The 15,771-nt window shown below is 47.0% G+C and overlaps 1 protein-coding gene across 1 annotated transcript in view; it reads left to right on the plus strand.

Annotated features, from left to right (window-relative positions):
* The first annotated feature begins 13,046 nt into the window (after nt 1-13,046).
* The window catches only part of IGSF3 (immunoglobulin superfamily member 3), a 92,826-nt gene continuing 90,101 nt past the window's right edge, over nt 13,047-15,771 (plus strand). The window contains exons 1-2 of the mRNA XM_030824774.1: nt 13,047-13,192; nt 13,814-14,487. Of these exons, the coding sequence (XP_030680634.1) occupies nt 14,445-14,487 (43 nt within the window). The 5' untranslated portion in view covers nt 13,047-13,192; nt 13,814-14,444. The remainder of the gene's footprint in view (nt 13,193-13,813; nt 14,488-15,771) is intronic.

Consider the following 15,771-nt stretch of genomic DNA (forward strand, 5'->3'; position numbering starts at 1 on the left):
CACTTTTCATCATCTGATGTGCTATATGTTTATTTACTTGTTTATTGTCTGTCTCCCCCTACTAGAATGTTAACTCCATGAGGGCAAGATTTTCTTCTTGTCTCTTTTGTTCACTCAGCACCTGGAATAGAGCCTGGCATGTAGTAGGTGTATAATTAACTGAGCATTTACTATGTGCTATGTATTTCACCTAGTGTATTATTCCTGTATTCCTCACACTAACCCCAATATCTACAATATGGGGAAAAAGCACTACAATATCTCCTTATATAAAGCAGGTGCTATTATCTTCATTTTGCCAATGAGGAAACCAAGGCTGGCTATGTCACCCAGGCTGGAGTGCAGTGGCACGATCATAGCTCACTGAAGCCTTGACTTCCTGGGCTCAAGCCATCTGAATAGCTAGGATGATAGGCACATGCCACTAATTTTAAATTTTTGGGAGGGATGAGTTCTCACTATGTTGCCGAGACAGGTTTTGAACTCTTGAGCTCAAGGGATTCTCTTGCCTCGGCCTCCCAAAGTGCTAGAATTACAGTCATGAGGCACCACACCCTGCCTGAACTCTAAACTAGTAAGCTGAACTATAGTTTGTCTTTTTTATGTTATCTTTTGCCCCAGAGGCAGGGCTGGCAGCTCTGTGACCTTCTGATCAGCATCTTTGTGTGGTGTGACTTCTGACCGCCTTTCTGTGGTTCCATTGCTGACTCGAGTCAACAGTTAAGAAAGAAAAGGAGGAGAAGGAGGAGGAAAAAGAAGGGGAAGAGACAGAGAAGAAAGAACTGGAAGAGAAAGACGGAAGAGGTGGTGGGGTGATGGGGTCAGGAACCATCAGCTGCCTCTCATTCTATGGTACAGTACTGGACTGCACGGCCAGTACCCAGGGAAGGGGGACTCTGTGTGCCCCTCACCTTGTCCCCAGCTCACAGTGCTCCTTTCAAATCCCACTGTTATGTCTGTCCTTTTATTCTCTCATGCTAAAGACTGGATTCCCAGGCAGAAAACAAGCTTTTTAATAAGCAGCAGTTGCTGAACTTTTGGAAGAAATCTAACTCCATCCCAGCTCCACTCCCAGGTGACTTTGTTCCTTCCCTTCCCCCACAGCTGTCCTCAGGCAAGATTAGGCCCCACTCAGATCTGGGGTGGGGCTCAGAAAGGTCTGCAAACCCCCACCCCTACACAGGCTGAAATGGCTCTGCGGTGGGTGAGGATGAAAGGGAACCACGGACTGTCTGACATCTGGTGGCCAGAAGCAGGCTGGGGGAACCACTGCTGAATCTCACAAGTCGGCCATTGTTGCAATGGAGGCTACTTTGGTTCTGTGGCTGAAGCATACGCACACACATGTTTAAAGAAAAAAACATGTTTTTAAACAGTCTAGGACTAAGACAGATGGCTGTGGCTGATAGTTTCTGGAGAAAAATAGCAACTCCTGTGTTTGGGTTATCATATGATAGGTCACAAAGAAAAGGGGCTTTGTTCTATGATTGGTTTCTCTAGTCAATTAAATGTTTAATATTGGCCATGAGGTTCCTGCTGTTTAAGTAGAGATACTTCAGATAAATTTCACAGACGTGTGTGGATGCTTAAAGTTCTCTCTTTGTTCTTTCTTTCTCTCTTTACTTCTGTTCCTTCCTTTTTTCTACTCCCTTTATTTTCCTCTCTTCCCCTTATTCTCCTTTATTTTTTTCTTTCTCTTTTCTCTCTCTCTCCCTTGTTCTCTCTTCTCTCCTCTTTCTCTCTTCCTTCTTTCTTTTTTCCTTTCTTTCCCTTCTGGTCCTCCCTTTATTCCTTCCTTTCCCCAGTTTTTCTTCTCTGGTTCATCCTCTCTCTTCCTAGCTGTCTCATTTTTATGTTCCTCTGTATTCCTTGTTCTATAAGTAGCATATTATAAGTGAGGGGAAAAGGGGGAAGATGCAGGAGTCATGGACGATAGTAGAAATTGCACATGACTATGAAAGATAAGTGTTAACACTCACATGTGATAATTTGTGCTGTGAACTTAAGGTACATCTGTGGGCCCCTAAATACTGTCAGCATCACCCAAGCTAGGAGGAAATGCTGCTTCAGGGTAAGTCCCAAGGGCTGGGAATGGGATTTGTGGGTGGCACAAAAGAGGGTAATCAGTAACTAAGGCTCTTGGGTACAAGTAGCTACAAAAATTTTGAACTCTTACTTTTTGTGTGAACCATCCATCTAAAGCAGCTAGAGAGAGAGGCAGATGCCATGGCCAGAGTCACCCAAATGAAAGCTCATGAAATGCCCCCAACGCTGGTTGCTATAGCTTTCCTCTAGGGGCTGGAGGTCTGCTCTGTGAAATTAAGTGTATACTCTGGTGTATTTGTTCATTTAACGACTCCTTCATCCATTCCATAAAGCTTTAGTTGAGGCTAGGTGCAATGGCTCATGCTTATAATCCCAACTCTTTGGGAGGCCAAAGTGAGAGGATTGCCTGAGCCCAGGAGTTCAAGACCATCCCTAGCAACATAGTGAGACACTATCTCTAGAAAAAAATTTAAAACTTAACTGGGTTTTGTGGTGCATGCCTATAGTTGCAGCTACTTGGGAGTCTGAGGTAGGAGGATCACTTGAGCCCAGGAGGTTGAGGCTGCAGTGAGCCGAGATCGTACCCCATGTCCAATCCAATCCACTGCACTCCACTCCTGGGTAACAGAGCGAGACCCTGTCTCCAAAAAAAAAAAAAAAAAAAGCTTTGGTTGAGTGCCCGCTATGTGCCAGGCCTAGTGTAGGGAGCAGAAGACATAGTCATATCAGGTAGCCTCTGACCTCAAGAAACTCAGTAGGTAAAATATACATTAAAAAAAAACCTAAGTAAAAAATAACCTAAGTGGAAAAGTGCTACCCTAGAGGGAGGTCTATACTAAACACAGAGCTTTCATAGATGATTAACTCAATTCTGGAAGGACAGGAGGAGGGATACTTCTTAGAGAAACTTATGCTTCGGTTGTTCCTACAAGAAGGGTGGGAGTTTGCCAAGTTGATGGGCAGCAGAAGGAGGAAGGGCATACTGGCAAACTACCCAGCACATGCAAAGGCACGTCCAGGAAGCCATAGTTAACCGGTAAGAGCAGGATATAGTAGGATCGAAAGCATAGGGAAAATGGAGAAAGATCAAGGGGGGTTGGAAGGCCCTTGTAACCCATTTTAAGGAGTTTGAAACTTCTTTAAGCAATTGGCAGCCCCAGAAGTGTCACCTCTACACTTTAGAAAGATGCATACTTTAGAATAACAGATGGGCAGGGACTGAGATCATCACCTGGGAGACAGGTGGGAGACTATGACGATAGTCTAGAGAGAGGTGATGAAGATTTGATCTCGGGCAGAAGCCATGAAAATAGAAACAGACAGCTTCCAAAGAAGTTAAGGAGGTAGAATTGCCAGTCCCTAGTTACCAATTGAATGTGGAAGTGAGAAGTCTAAAATTGATCCAAAGGCTTTGGCTTATCTGATTGAGTGAAAAGTGGTATCATCAACTAAGATAGGAAATTGAGGAGGAAAAAAATAGTTTAGAGGGGAAAATAATAAGCTGAGTTTGGGGCATGTTCAGTATAAGGTCTGGTGACATTGAGGTGGAACATTTCAGAAGGCAGTTGGTTCTATAGATGTAAAACACAGAAAAAAGGCCTGGGCTGAAAATGCCAACTAAAGAGCTGTCTACTGATAGAGAGAAGGAAAAACCATGCGGGTTGGGGGAGAATGGGGTCATACAGAAAGTACATGGAGGTGAAGAGCTATGCCAAGCTTTTTCTCACACCCCATGTCTAGTTCAATTCACTGTATATTCCGAATTCATTTCCCACCACCTCCATCATCACTACCTTACTCTAAGCCTCCATCATCTCTCACTTGGACCATTCAATAACCTATTAATTGGTTTCCTTGCTTCTATTTTTGCTTCCTTACAGCCTATTTTCTATACAAAAGCCAAACTGACTTTTATAAAATTAAGTAAATTAAGTCATACCACTTCACTGCTCCAAGGCATCAAATAGCTTCCCTTGACACACAGACTAAAACCTAAAATCCCTTGAGACCCACATGATCTGACCTTCACCTTACCTTCCTCTCGGAACTCACCTCCCACCTCTTACTCTTGCTCCCTCTGCTCCTGCCAGAGAATTTCTATCTTTTTAGCATGCCAAGCTTATTCCTGCCCCATGGCCTTTGTACTTGCTCTCTTCTTGGCCTGGAATGTTCTTGCCCCAGATCTTAATATGATTTTGAGTTTCTGTGCAAATTTTCAAGTCTGAATTTTATTTCTTTGAAGAGGCAGTCTCTGACCTCAAGAAACAAGCAAGCCTAGTTGTTTTATTGGCTGTGTTGGATAATGTCAGTATCTCAGGGTTTTGTGGGCCTTCCTGGTTATACCTGACTACATGCTGGAAATTCCATTTAGAAATAATTTGCAGCTCAGAGTGATAGGGTTTTCCTCTTGATTCTGCCAGGTACCTGGCACTGCTTCTTGTCTAGAACCAGTTTAACCCAAGTTCTAGGCTCAAGGTCTCTTGTACTATCCAGGTGACTTGAATCAAGTTGCGAGTCTGAGTAAGAGCTGGTTTATTTCTGCTTCACATTTACCCAGAAGATGCAGCTCCTAAGGGGCCCCAGCTTCAAGTACAGAGTCCCGATCTTCTTCCTGGGCTTTGAGGTTTGTTCCCCTTGACTTATGACGTCAAAAGACAGCTTGGTTTTGCAGATATTTATTCCAATCCATAGATGTCCTCATGGCAACGGTGGCTTTAAGTGATGGTCCTCCCCTTCTCCTAGCTTTTGCACCACTTTAATAACTATTTTTTCACATTATTTAAATTTTGTCCAGGTATTTTAGTTGATCTCAGAGGGAACATTGGTACAAATGTCCTGGTCTGATATTAAAAGCAGGAGTCGGCCGGGTGCAGTGGCTCACGCCTGTAATCCCAGCACTTTGGGAGGCCAAGGTGGGTGGATCACAAAGTCAGGCATTTGAGAACAGCCTGGCCAACATAGTGAAACCCTGTCTCTACTAAAAATACAAAAAATTAGCTGGGCATGGTGGCGGGCACCTGTAATCCCAGCTACTGGGGAGGCTGAGGCAGGAGAATCACTTGAACCTGGGAGGCAGAGGTTGCAGTGAGCCAAGATCACACCACTACACTCCAGCCTGGGCGACAGTGTGAGACTCCGTCTCAAAAAAAAAAAAAAAAAGCAAGACTGCTTCTTCCCTCTTCTCTCAGATCTTCCATGATTCTTTCTTCAATTCAGATCTCTGTGCAAGTATTATTTCTTCAGAGATGCCATTCTGACCACCCCATCAAAAACAGCCACCTCCAAAATTAGCCAGGTGTGGTGGTGTGAGCATAGCACAGTTACTTGGGAAGCTAAGGCAGGAGGATCACTTGAGTCCAGGAGTTCCAGGCTGCAGTGAACTATGATTGTACCACTGCATTCCAGCCTGGGCGGCAAAGCAAGACCCTAGCTTTAAAAAAACAAAAACAAAAACAAAACCCCAGCCACCTCCATTCCTATGATCTCGGCTTCATTTTTATTCATAGCATTTATCACATCTGCAAATGATTGCATATTTATCTGCTTACTTGTTTATTGTCTTTCCAACTAGAACTTATTCATTCAACAAATATTTGTTGATCACATCCTATGTGCTAGGAATTATTCTAGGCATTGGACCAACACCAGAGAACAAGACAGACCAGATTCCAGCCCACAGACAGCTTACATACCCAGGGGAAGATGACCATAAACAGAGAAACTAATAAAGGAATGTAAACTCATGAGGATAGGAAACTCACCTGCTTTCTTTACCACCCTAGGGCATAGAACAGTGCTATATGTTAACTGAATTTATTAAGCTTTTGTCCTGACGTTATTTTTCAGTATTATTGAATCCCTGGTATTTTGACTGTATTGTTGGTATACTGCTTTTTCCCTCTGAAATATGTAGCATTTCAAGCATGTTAAGGGTTAAACACACTTGCATGTCAGCCTGGAAATATAATCACCATTTATTATATTACTGTTATGGGAAAATATGTTCTGAGTTCCAAATAATTAACTTCCAAGTGAACTTTTGGAAACTGACAGCCAAATTCATATATATTTGGGTGAGATTTGCCAATGTCTTTGCACTCTTTTACAGGGAGAGGCAACATGCCAGCCAGATCAGGCCAGACAGCCCTGGCGACTAGTGGGGTAACAGATGTCTCAGAAAAAACACCCCATCTAGAAGGCTCCATTCTGCTGTAATCTCATGGTTGTTTGGATTCTTAGAATCTCAGATATATGGTGACACACTTTTCCCTGTGCAAGGACAGACGCTCTGTGATCAAACTAACATCTTTTCACTGGAGAGGCCAAGCCAAATTCTTATGAGTCCTCCACCTGGACCACAGCATGGTTGAAAGTGGCAGCCAGCCTAGGCAGACAGCCCAGCTGCCCTGGGATGTTGAGAGAGAGAGATTGGGGGTCAGCCAATCTAATTCAGAAAAGCTACTCCAACGTGACAAGCGTCATGGCTTTCAGCCTACCCGCAGGTTTGGGTTCTTTAAATTCTTTAGCAAAGGGAGGGAGGCCATACAGGGAAGAGCACGGGCCAAGAGCCAGAGCTGGATGTAAGGAGATGCAGATCCAAGGCTATTGAGTTAAGAAAAAAATCAGGATTTGCTGAGATTTTGGAAAAGACGAGTGGAGAGTGATTAAATGCTCAGGGTTTGGGGCTGGGAAAGATCGGGAGCCTGTTGACCGTGGTGAGGACTAAGTTCAGAATGGAATACTGGTAGAAGAGATGAGCTCCTCTGATTCTTTTGATCTGGGGTCAAGCTATGTAGTTGAAGGAATTCTCAATCCCAATCAAAAATGGACTTGGACAGAGGGGATGGGTTCATGAATCTCTGAAAATCCATCATAAAATTTTGACCTGAAAGACCCCTTTTAAAAGTCTTCTTAGACTAGTCTCAGGCATATGTTCAGAAATAGGATCTTCTAAATGGGGCCTGGGAATCTGCACTTTAAATGCTTTGGGAGTAACTCATGCACAGGCAGTTTGGGACTTTCTCACTAGTCTAATCAACCTCTTTTTTTTCTTTCTTTTTTTTTTTTTTGAGACAGAGTTTCGCTCTTGTCACCCAGGCTGGAGTACAATGGCGCAATCTTGGCTCACTGCAACCCCCGCCTCCTGGGTTCAAGTGATTTTCCTGCCTCAGCCTCCCAAGTAGCTGGGATTGCAGGTGCATGCCACCATGCTCAGCTAATTTTTTGTATTTTTAGTAGAGACACGGTTTCACCATGTTGGCCAGGCTGGTCTCGAACTCCTGACCTCAGGTGATCCACCTGCCTCAGCCTCCCAAAGTGCTGGGATTACCAGCGTGAGCCACCGTGCCTGGTCATCATCCTCATTTTACAGAAGAAACTTAGGTCCAGAGAGGTCAAAACAGAGCATAAGCAGCAACTGGAAGCTAGAATTTCTGACTCCTGGTTTCCTCTCCTTAGACCATGTAAAGTACATGATTAGTGAAGAGAATGGCTAATGAACACTGATAACTAAATACCAGGCATTTTGCTAAGTTCTTTCCATATGGCAACTCATTTAATCCTTCCAGCCGCCCTTCGAGTGCAGGTGGTATTTGTTATCCCCTTTTACAAATGAGGAACCCAGAGTAAGAGAGGTTAAGTAACTTGACTAGGGAGTTAGGTGTCAATAAGTGCAGATCTGGGACAGAAGCCCAGGCATTCTTCTTCAGATTCCCTCTTCACCGTCAGCCAAGAAAATAAGCTAACACAGCACAGGAGTTTTGTGAGGAAAGAGGAACGTTATATGAATACAATCTTATTTCCCCCTCTGGGATAAAGTCCTGTTCGAAGCTCCATCGGGGGCGGGGGCACAAATCCAGACCCTTCTCTAATGCTAGATGGCACGTCTCAGGTTCTGAACACCCACCTGTGGATAAAGCCTTTGGGGACTACCCACTGGCTACCCTGATCTCAAGATATCATAGTCACTTCTCTCTCTCTCTCTCTTTTTTTTTTTTAAAGACAGATGGTGGGGGCTGGGTGCTGTGGCTCACACCTGTAATCCCAGCACTTTGGGAGGCTGAGGTGGGTGGATCACCTGAGGTCAGGAGTTCGAGACCAGCCTGACCAACACTGTGAAATCCTGTCTGCACTAAAAATACAAAAAAAATTAGCCAGGCATGGTGGCGCACGCCTGTAATCCCAGCTATTCAAGAGGCTGAGGCAGGAGAATCACTTGAACCCGGGAGATGGAGATTGCAGCAAGCCAAGATTGTGCCACTGGACTCCAGTCTGGGCGACAGAGTGGGACTCCATCTCAAAAAAAAAAAAAAAAAAAAAACCAGATGGTGTCCTGTGTAAATTATTCCTAGTCTTCGGCTCTGGGGATCCTTGCCTGTGTAGGAGGGCAATCACCCAGAAGAAAGCTGGCTCTCAGGAGAATTGTTGAGTGGGACACTTTTAGCTCCAACTTGGCTGTTTTGTGAGGTAGGGAGGCTTTGCTCTTTTCATTTGGCATTTTGAAGTACATTAAGAACAATTAACATTAGTTGTTTGTGAGTACACAGTATCAGGCTATCCTTAGACAAAATGCCTTGGCTTCAATCTTCTTTCAAGTGATGAAGGAGAACTTGGCTAACACCTTTCATTTTTTTCCCCTTAAAACATGTAACTGTATGCCATTTGTGGTTTTATATTAGCCTTTTGGTTATAGCTATTGGTAGGTCTAGAAACCTCAAACTGATATAACCACTTGGCCATATCTTATCCACGAAAAAATTTTGTGTTGGTCCCCCCACAGTGTTTAATTAGTTAATTAATTAGTTAATTTGTTTGCCCTCTCAACCCAGCTTTTCCTCACTCTAGGAAGAACTAGAAAGAGAGGGATTAATTTATTTTTGAAACACTAGTTTCCAATGAGCAAAATTAAGAATAATTTTTTTTAATGTGGATTTCCTGATTCTCTTAAAAAGTAGGAAAATCAGGCAACACCACACCTTCCTTCCCAGCAGCAACACTTTGCTGAAGCTGTGCGTGCTCTTTCAGGCTGCGCTCTGGGTGCAGGGGCCCCAGTACTCCCTGGCACTGTGCTTCAGCTCGGCTTCTGCAGGCTTCTGCATTTAACTCCCTGATGGACAAGATCAAGGAGTCTTCCAAAATGTCCAAAATAAACAACTGATTCCAGGCCAGTGCAGCAGAGGTTTCAAAATTCAAATGCAGAATGTTTTGAAGCAAGCTGGAATGTTCAGCCCGAGCACCAGACATTGCTGACTGGGGACTTCGGTGCACTCCTCTCCTTTGACATCTCTCCTTCCCTTAGGATTCTTTCTTCTTTTTTCTTTCTTTCTTTCTTTCTTTCTTTCTTTCTTTCTTTCTTTCTTTCTTTCTTCCTTCCTTCCTTCCTTCCTTCCTTCCTTCCTTCCTTCTTTCCTTCCCTCCCTCCCTCCCTCCCTCCCTTTCTTCCTCCCTCCCTCCCTCCCTTCCTTTCTTTCTTCCTTTCTTTCTCTCTTTCTCTCTGACAGAGAGAAACTCTTGTTGCCCAGGCTGGAGCTTGTTGCCCAGGCTGGAGTGCAATGGCACAATCTTGGCTCACTGCAACCTCTTCCTCCCGGGTTCAAGAGACTCTCCTGCCTCAGCCTCCTGAGTAGCTGGGATTACAGGCATGCACCACCATGGCTGGCTAATTTTTTGTATTTTTAGCAGAGACAGGGTTTCTCCATGTTGGTCAGGCTGGTCTTGAACTCCTGACCTCAGGTGATCTGCCCACCTCAGCTACCCAAAGTGCTGGGATTATAGGGGTGAGCTACCGTGCCCAGCCTCCAATTCACTTCTCTGCCTGCTGATGAGCTCCTGAAGGGGCCACCATCACATCACTGTTCAGGACTTATTTCATTTAATTGTTTCTATGTCTGGAGGGCAGAGGCATTCTTTTAAATTATACTTTTGTCTCCCCGTCGAACACTTTGCACAGTTCTTTGCATATCATAGATGTGGAAATTAGAAAGAATGCCATGTTGGGAATCAGCCATAACACATCTGGGTGGTGATGGAAGTCAAGGGTTGAAAGATCATCCAGAAGGATGCAAGGGGCCAAGTAGTATGAAGAGGGGCAGGTTGAGATTGAAAGAACGAGTAATAGAGAAGGGATAATTGAGTATAGGGGTTCAAGGATGAAGGCCTAGGCAGAGGCCTCAGAAAGTGCAGTCTTGGGAAGAGTTAGAGCACCTCGGTGGGGGTCAGAGAGTTCCAAAGCAGGCTGAGATGGCCCTTCTGAAAGGTTCCTTGACTCTTCTCTTTCTCTCCCCCTCCATATTCAGTTCTTCAGAGAATTTCATTGACTCTGCTTTCTAAATGCTTTCAGACTCCACCCACTTCCACAACCTGCATCAGCACCACCCTAGTTTAAGCCGTGATCATCTCTCACCTGTGCAATGGAAAGAACCTCCCATTTAGTGTCCCTTGTCCACCCCTACCATCTGATGCTCTTACCCAGCAGCCAGAGTGACCCAAGCTCCTCAGGTTAGAAGGTCCTACTAGATTTGGCCTCTTTGACCTCTCTGATCACATTCTTCCTTCTCCTTCTGTTTTATGCCATTTCAGACACACTAACACACCTTTAATTTTCTGAACATGTTATGGGGCTTTGCACTTGCTGTTCCCTGCACTTGGAATGTTCTTATTCCAGAAATCTCCAGCGCTCACACACTCCCTGTAATCAGGTCTCTGCTCAGATGTCACTTCCTCTGAGGGGTCTTTTCTGACCACCTCACCTAGCAAAGAGTCCTTCTTCCCACTGGAACCCCCAAACATACACACTATTTCTTTTCTTTTCTGTTTTTTATTTGTTTGTTTGTTTGTTTGTTTTGGAGATACTCTTGCTCTGTTGCCCAGGCTGGACTGCAGTGGTGTGATCTCAGCTCGTTGCAACCTCTGCCTCCCAGGTTCAAGCGATTCTCATGCCTCGGCCTCCCAAGTAGCTGGGACCACAAGTGTGCACCACCATGGCTGGCTAATTTTTATATTTTTTTGTAGAGACAGGGTTTTGCCATGTTGGCCAGGCCGGTCTTGAACTCCTGACCTCAAGTGATCCACCTGCCTTGGCCTCCCAAGGTGCTGGGATTACAGGCATGAGCCACTGTGCCCGCCCACACATTTCTTTACTCCACTTTTCTTCAGAACATGTTACATTATATTATATACTTGTTTCATTGTCTGTGTTTCCCACTAGAATGTAAGCTTCATGAGGGCAGAGACTTTTCTTGACACGTAGTAGATGCTCAATAAATAAATGAAGGATGGGTGCAGGAAATCAACATGGCACATGGATACATATGTAACAAACCTGCACATTGTGCATATGTACCCTAAAACCTAAAGTATAATAATAAAAAAAAATAAATAAATAAATGAAGGAGTCTAGCAGATGGGAACTGAGAGCTGCCAGAGTCACGGGTATCTCTGGGAAAGAGGTAATAATTAACACACAAGGAAAGATTCCTGGCTGGGCACAGTGGCTCATGCCTGTAATCTCCGCACTTTGGGAGGCTGAGGCGGGCAGATCACCAGGTCAGGAGTTCAACACCAGGCTGGCCAACATGGTGAAACACTGTCTCTACTAAAAGTACAAAAATTAGCCTGGTGTGGTGGTGCACACCTGTAGTCCCAGTGACTCAGGAGGCTGAGGCGGGAGAATCACTTGAACCCAGGAGGCGGAGGTTGCAGTGAGCCAAGATTGCACCACTGCATTCCAGCCTGGGTCACAGAGTGAGAACCTGTCTCTTAAAATAAAATGAAAAATAAAACGTATATCTGATAACCATAGTCCCTTACTCAACACCTTCAGTGGCTTCCCTATGGTCCTAACCTCTTAACACACCATACAATGCCCTCTAGTTCTGGCACTCGATTTCTTCTCAGCTCATTTCTTGTCACTTCTCTCCTACAGTCAAGTTTGGGCCCAGCAGACCGTCCTGGTCCTCTAACTGGGCTCCTTTCTGGGCCTGCAGAGGTGCTGTTTCTTCCGTCTGCGATTCCTTATCTCCCCTCTGTCTCCTCCTCTGCTGCTGCCTTCTGGTCTTTGGCATTCAACCGAGTTTTCCTTTCCTCTGAGAAGCCTGGAACCTACCCCGACCAAAGCTCCCTCCTCCTCGCCCCTCCCCCAATAACACAGGGTTGGGGTCTCTGCATTTGCTTCCTCAACACTGTACTTTTCTTGTCATGTCTATTTTACGGTCTGTGTCCCCACTAGACTGCAAGTTGCATGAGGGGAGGGTGGTCTATTCTGCTTTGGTCGCCTCGTGACGGAGTCTACCCAGCAGGTTGTGTGTGTTGGGTAAGTAGTGAGAAAACGAAAAAGCACTTGCTTTACAGGGCGGTTGGTCATAAAATAATAATAGCTTATATTTACTGACCACTTATGATGTATCAGGCACCATTCTAAATGCTTTACAAGTATGTCACAGATTTCTCCCATAACCCTCTTAAGTAAGGGTTATTTCCTCCACATAGCAGATGGGGAAATTGAGGCACAGAGAGGTTAAGTAACTTGGCCAAGGGCCACAGCTAGGAAGTGGAGGAACCGGCGTTAGAACCCAGGCTGTTTCCAGAGTCCAAATTCTATCCAAGAGTGAAGTGCAATATGGGGTTCCACTTCATGAACCGATTCAAGTCTCCAGCAAAGGGCTTTGTTTTTGTTTCCAAGAGGAAGGACGAGCTTCTGTGCCGCCGGCTTCCCAGGTTATGGGTCGCCGGCTGGGCTTTGGGAAGGGCCTGTACATCTCGCCGGCGGCCCCGGAGTCTGGGTGTGAAGCCCTGATTAACTTTCCGGGCTGCTCGGCCCACACGCCAGCCCTGCTCAAGTCCTCCGGTGCCCACGTCCACCCGCATGGCCCCGCCAGGCCGGGGGCCGGGACTCGCGTCTCCAGGGGCGGGGCCGGGGGCGGGGCCGGGCCGCTCTCCGAGGCCGCCGCCCTGGCCCCGCGCTCGCCTCGCCGAGTGCAGCGGGCCGGGCTGGAGCTGGAGGGGCGGGGACTCGGGAGGGGCCGCAGCGCGGCTGCTGGTGCCGTTGCGGGAGAAGAGGAAGCGGCGCGTCCCCTGAGGCGTGCGCCTGGACGGACTGACGAACTGACCGACTGACCGACGCGCGCGGAGGGAGAGGGCCAGGGGCGAGGTCAGGCTCGGCGGGGGTGCGGGCGGCGCTGGGAGGGGGCCCCGGGGAGAGAGGCGGGGAGAGGGGAGCGGGCCCGCGCCGGCTCCGCTCGGGGTCGGGCCCGAGACCCCTCCCCTGGCTGGGCGGGCGCGTGGCGAGCGCGCTCCGGCAGCTGAGAGCGGAGCTGCGGACTCCCTTCTTCCCGTCTCTTTTCTCTCCAATCAGCGAGAAATAAACACCCTGGAAGGTAAAACAATAGCAGGGCCACCTGGGACGCGTCGCGCGCAGAGCTCCCACGGTTGGGGCGGGGGCCGGGAGTCGCGGCCCCACCGCGGAGCCTCTTCCCGATTTGCCCTGGCGGAGGGTGGGGCTACCTGCGGCGCCCGGGCTGGGTAGGAGGTGACGGGAATTCCCAGGAGTGAAGCATTTGGTGAAAGTATTTCAGGGCTTCCCACTGTTGCCCTGCTCTGGGCAGGGAAACTGAGGCGGAGGGAAAGACAGCGACGTGCCCAAGGTCAGAATGCAGAGGTTGACTGTCCTGGTCCAGGAACCGGACCCAGGTGTCCGGACCAGCTCAGCGCTCAGCCCCAGTGGGTTTTGCAGCTTTGCCTTTGATAAAAATCTCTGTTGTGTTTGTTTTAGAAATCTGCTCGCGCTGGGGGACCGCTTCAGGGCTGCCGAACGCCAACTTGCTTCGTGTGCCCTAGGCAGGCGTGGGGCAGGTGGCGCCTCCGTGACCTACCACCATGGATGGAAACGGACTTTTTGGTGAAGAAACCCAAACGGTTGATGCCAGGCAGGGTGATTTGGCCGTCAAAGGTTTTGAGGAAACCTGCCCTGTTCTCTCTGGGGAAGCCGAATGAGGGAGATCACAGACACCTTCACTGGGAAGCGAAGGACATTTCTGTATAATCAGTGGATGAAAGGATTTTCTCAGACTCTTTTTTCCCTGCTCCTGGAGGATTAATCCACTACAGTCTGCAATTTCAGTGGAAACTGCAAGGCACACGATGTGGCAGGAGCCGGGAGCGCCTTCGGAATTGTTGTGGACCCTTCCTGTAGCATAGGGGAGTTTTCACACTTGCCTCCACTCCTCCCCTTCCCCCCCAACTCCCTCCTTCTGATCTCTTCTTTTTTATCTGTTCCCATTTTCCGAGTTAAGTTCTATTTCCAAAACTGTTCTCTGGAGCTATAAGTGGATTGCCAGAAATGAGAGATTAGGAGCTGGGAGAAGAGGAAGCGCCTTGTGTTGTGTCTCCTGGAGGCTGCCGACATGAAGTGCTTTTTCCCGGTGCTGAGCTGTCTGGCTGTGCTGGGTAAGTGGCTCTGCTTATCAGTGCAATCGATGTGAAAGTTTAACCTGCTCTTGGTTCGTGTAATTTCTTGTGGTTCTTTTTCATCAACACTAGGGTTTGGGGGACACCAGGAGGCGGTCGGTGTGTGTCACAGGTTGGAGTAGAGTACGAAGAGGCCCGTTTCTGACCCAAGAGCAACGGTGGAATATCTTTTGTTGTCTATGAGAAGGAACATTTGCTGTTCTTAAAGTGTCTGTCTTGGGCCCTGGGATGAGGTCCTGCATCTGCACATCTGTGGTTTAGGGACTTCACATGGCTGGTGGGCTGCTGTCTTGTAGCATGACAAACATGGATGCTCTGGTGTTTTCACTTCTTTGTTGGGCTTCATTGATTCCTAACTGGGAGTGGGAACATAATTCCTCTCTGTCTTGAAAGTTGGTTTGGGTGATAATGATGGTGCCTTTTTTGAGGTGGAAATGGGAGTAAGTGGGATGGGGGTTGAAGGGATGCTTTGCCCATCCGAGTGGTCTGAAGGCTAAAAATGTGAGGGAACTAGTCCTGTGTCTCCTCACCAAGGAAGCTTAGATCATAGTTCTGGGAGAAAGAGAGCCTGAAGAAAAGGAAGCTGCCTGGTAGGGGAGGTTTTAGGATTGGCTTTTGTGCTCCCACAAATCAGAATGCCTAGAGTGGGAAGAAGAAACTATGGCCCTGAGAGGTGAACCTTTGACACCCTCTTAAGGATCCCCACCCCAGTGAAGAGGCCCCTCTGCTCAACAATTGCCTATTCTTTTTATGCCATTGAGCACTGTCTTCAGCGTGCTGTCTTAGAACACATCTCAGGTCTAGGATAAGCTTCATCGCCAGGATTTGGTGCCATTCTCTTTCCCCATCTCAGACCTCATACATGAGCATACCCCCTGCCCTCTCTGTAAGGCTGGGTCCTCTGCATTCAGAAGGGATTATGATTGTTGCCTACAGGGTTCACATCTCCAAATCTAGGTGTCTTGCACGTAGGGAAACTTAGGGTGATCTGTTGGCAGTGGAGATTGCTTCCATGCATTGTCTACATCCTTGCAGTAGTTAACAGGTGTGTGGGAAGAGAATGGACTTTAGAATTAGAGGACCTGAGTTCCTATCCCAGCTTCACCATGACTGACATCTGAATGTCAATAAAACAGAAACAATAAAACAAGGGAAGGTGTGACAACTAAAGGATATAAGGTGTCCTAAATGCCTTGACTGCCTTAAATAATGTCTGAAACTCATAATAGATTTGTTCAGTCAGTGGTTCTCAAACTCTTTCGT

This window comes from Nomascus leucogenys, chromosome 12 (genome assembly GCF_006542625.1).
Source record: "Nomascus leucogenys isolate Asia chromosome 12, Asia_NLE_v1, whole genome shotgun sequence".
NCBI classification, from domain to species: domain Eukaryota; kingdom Metazoa; phylum Chordata; class Mammalia; order Primates; family Hylobatidae; genus Nomascus; species Nomascus leucogenys.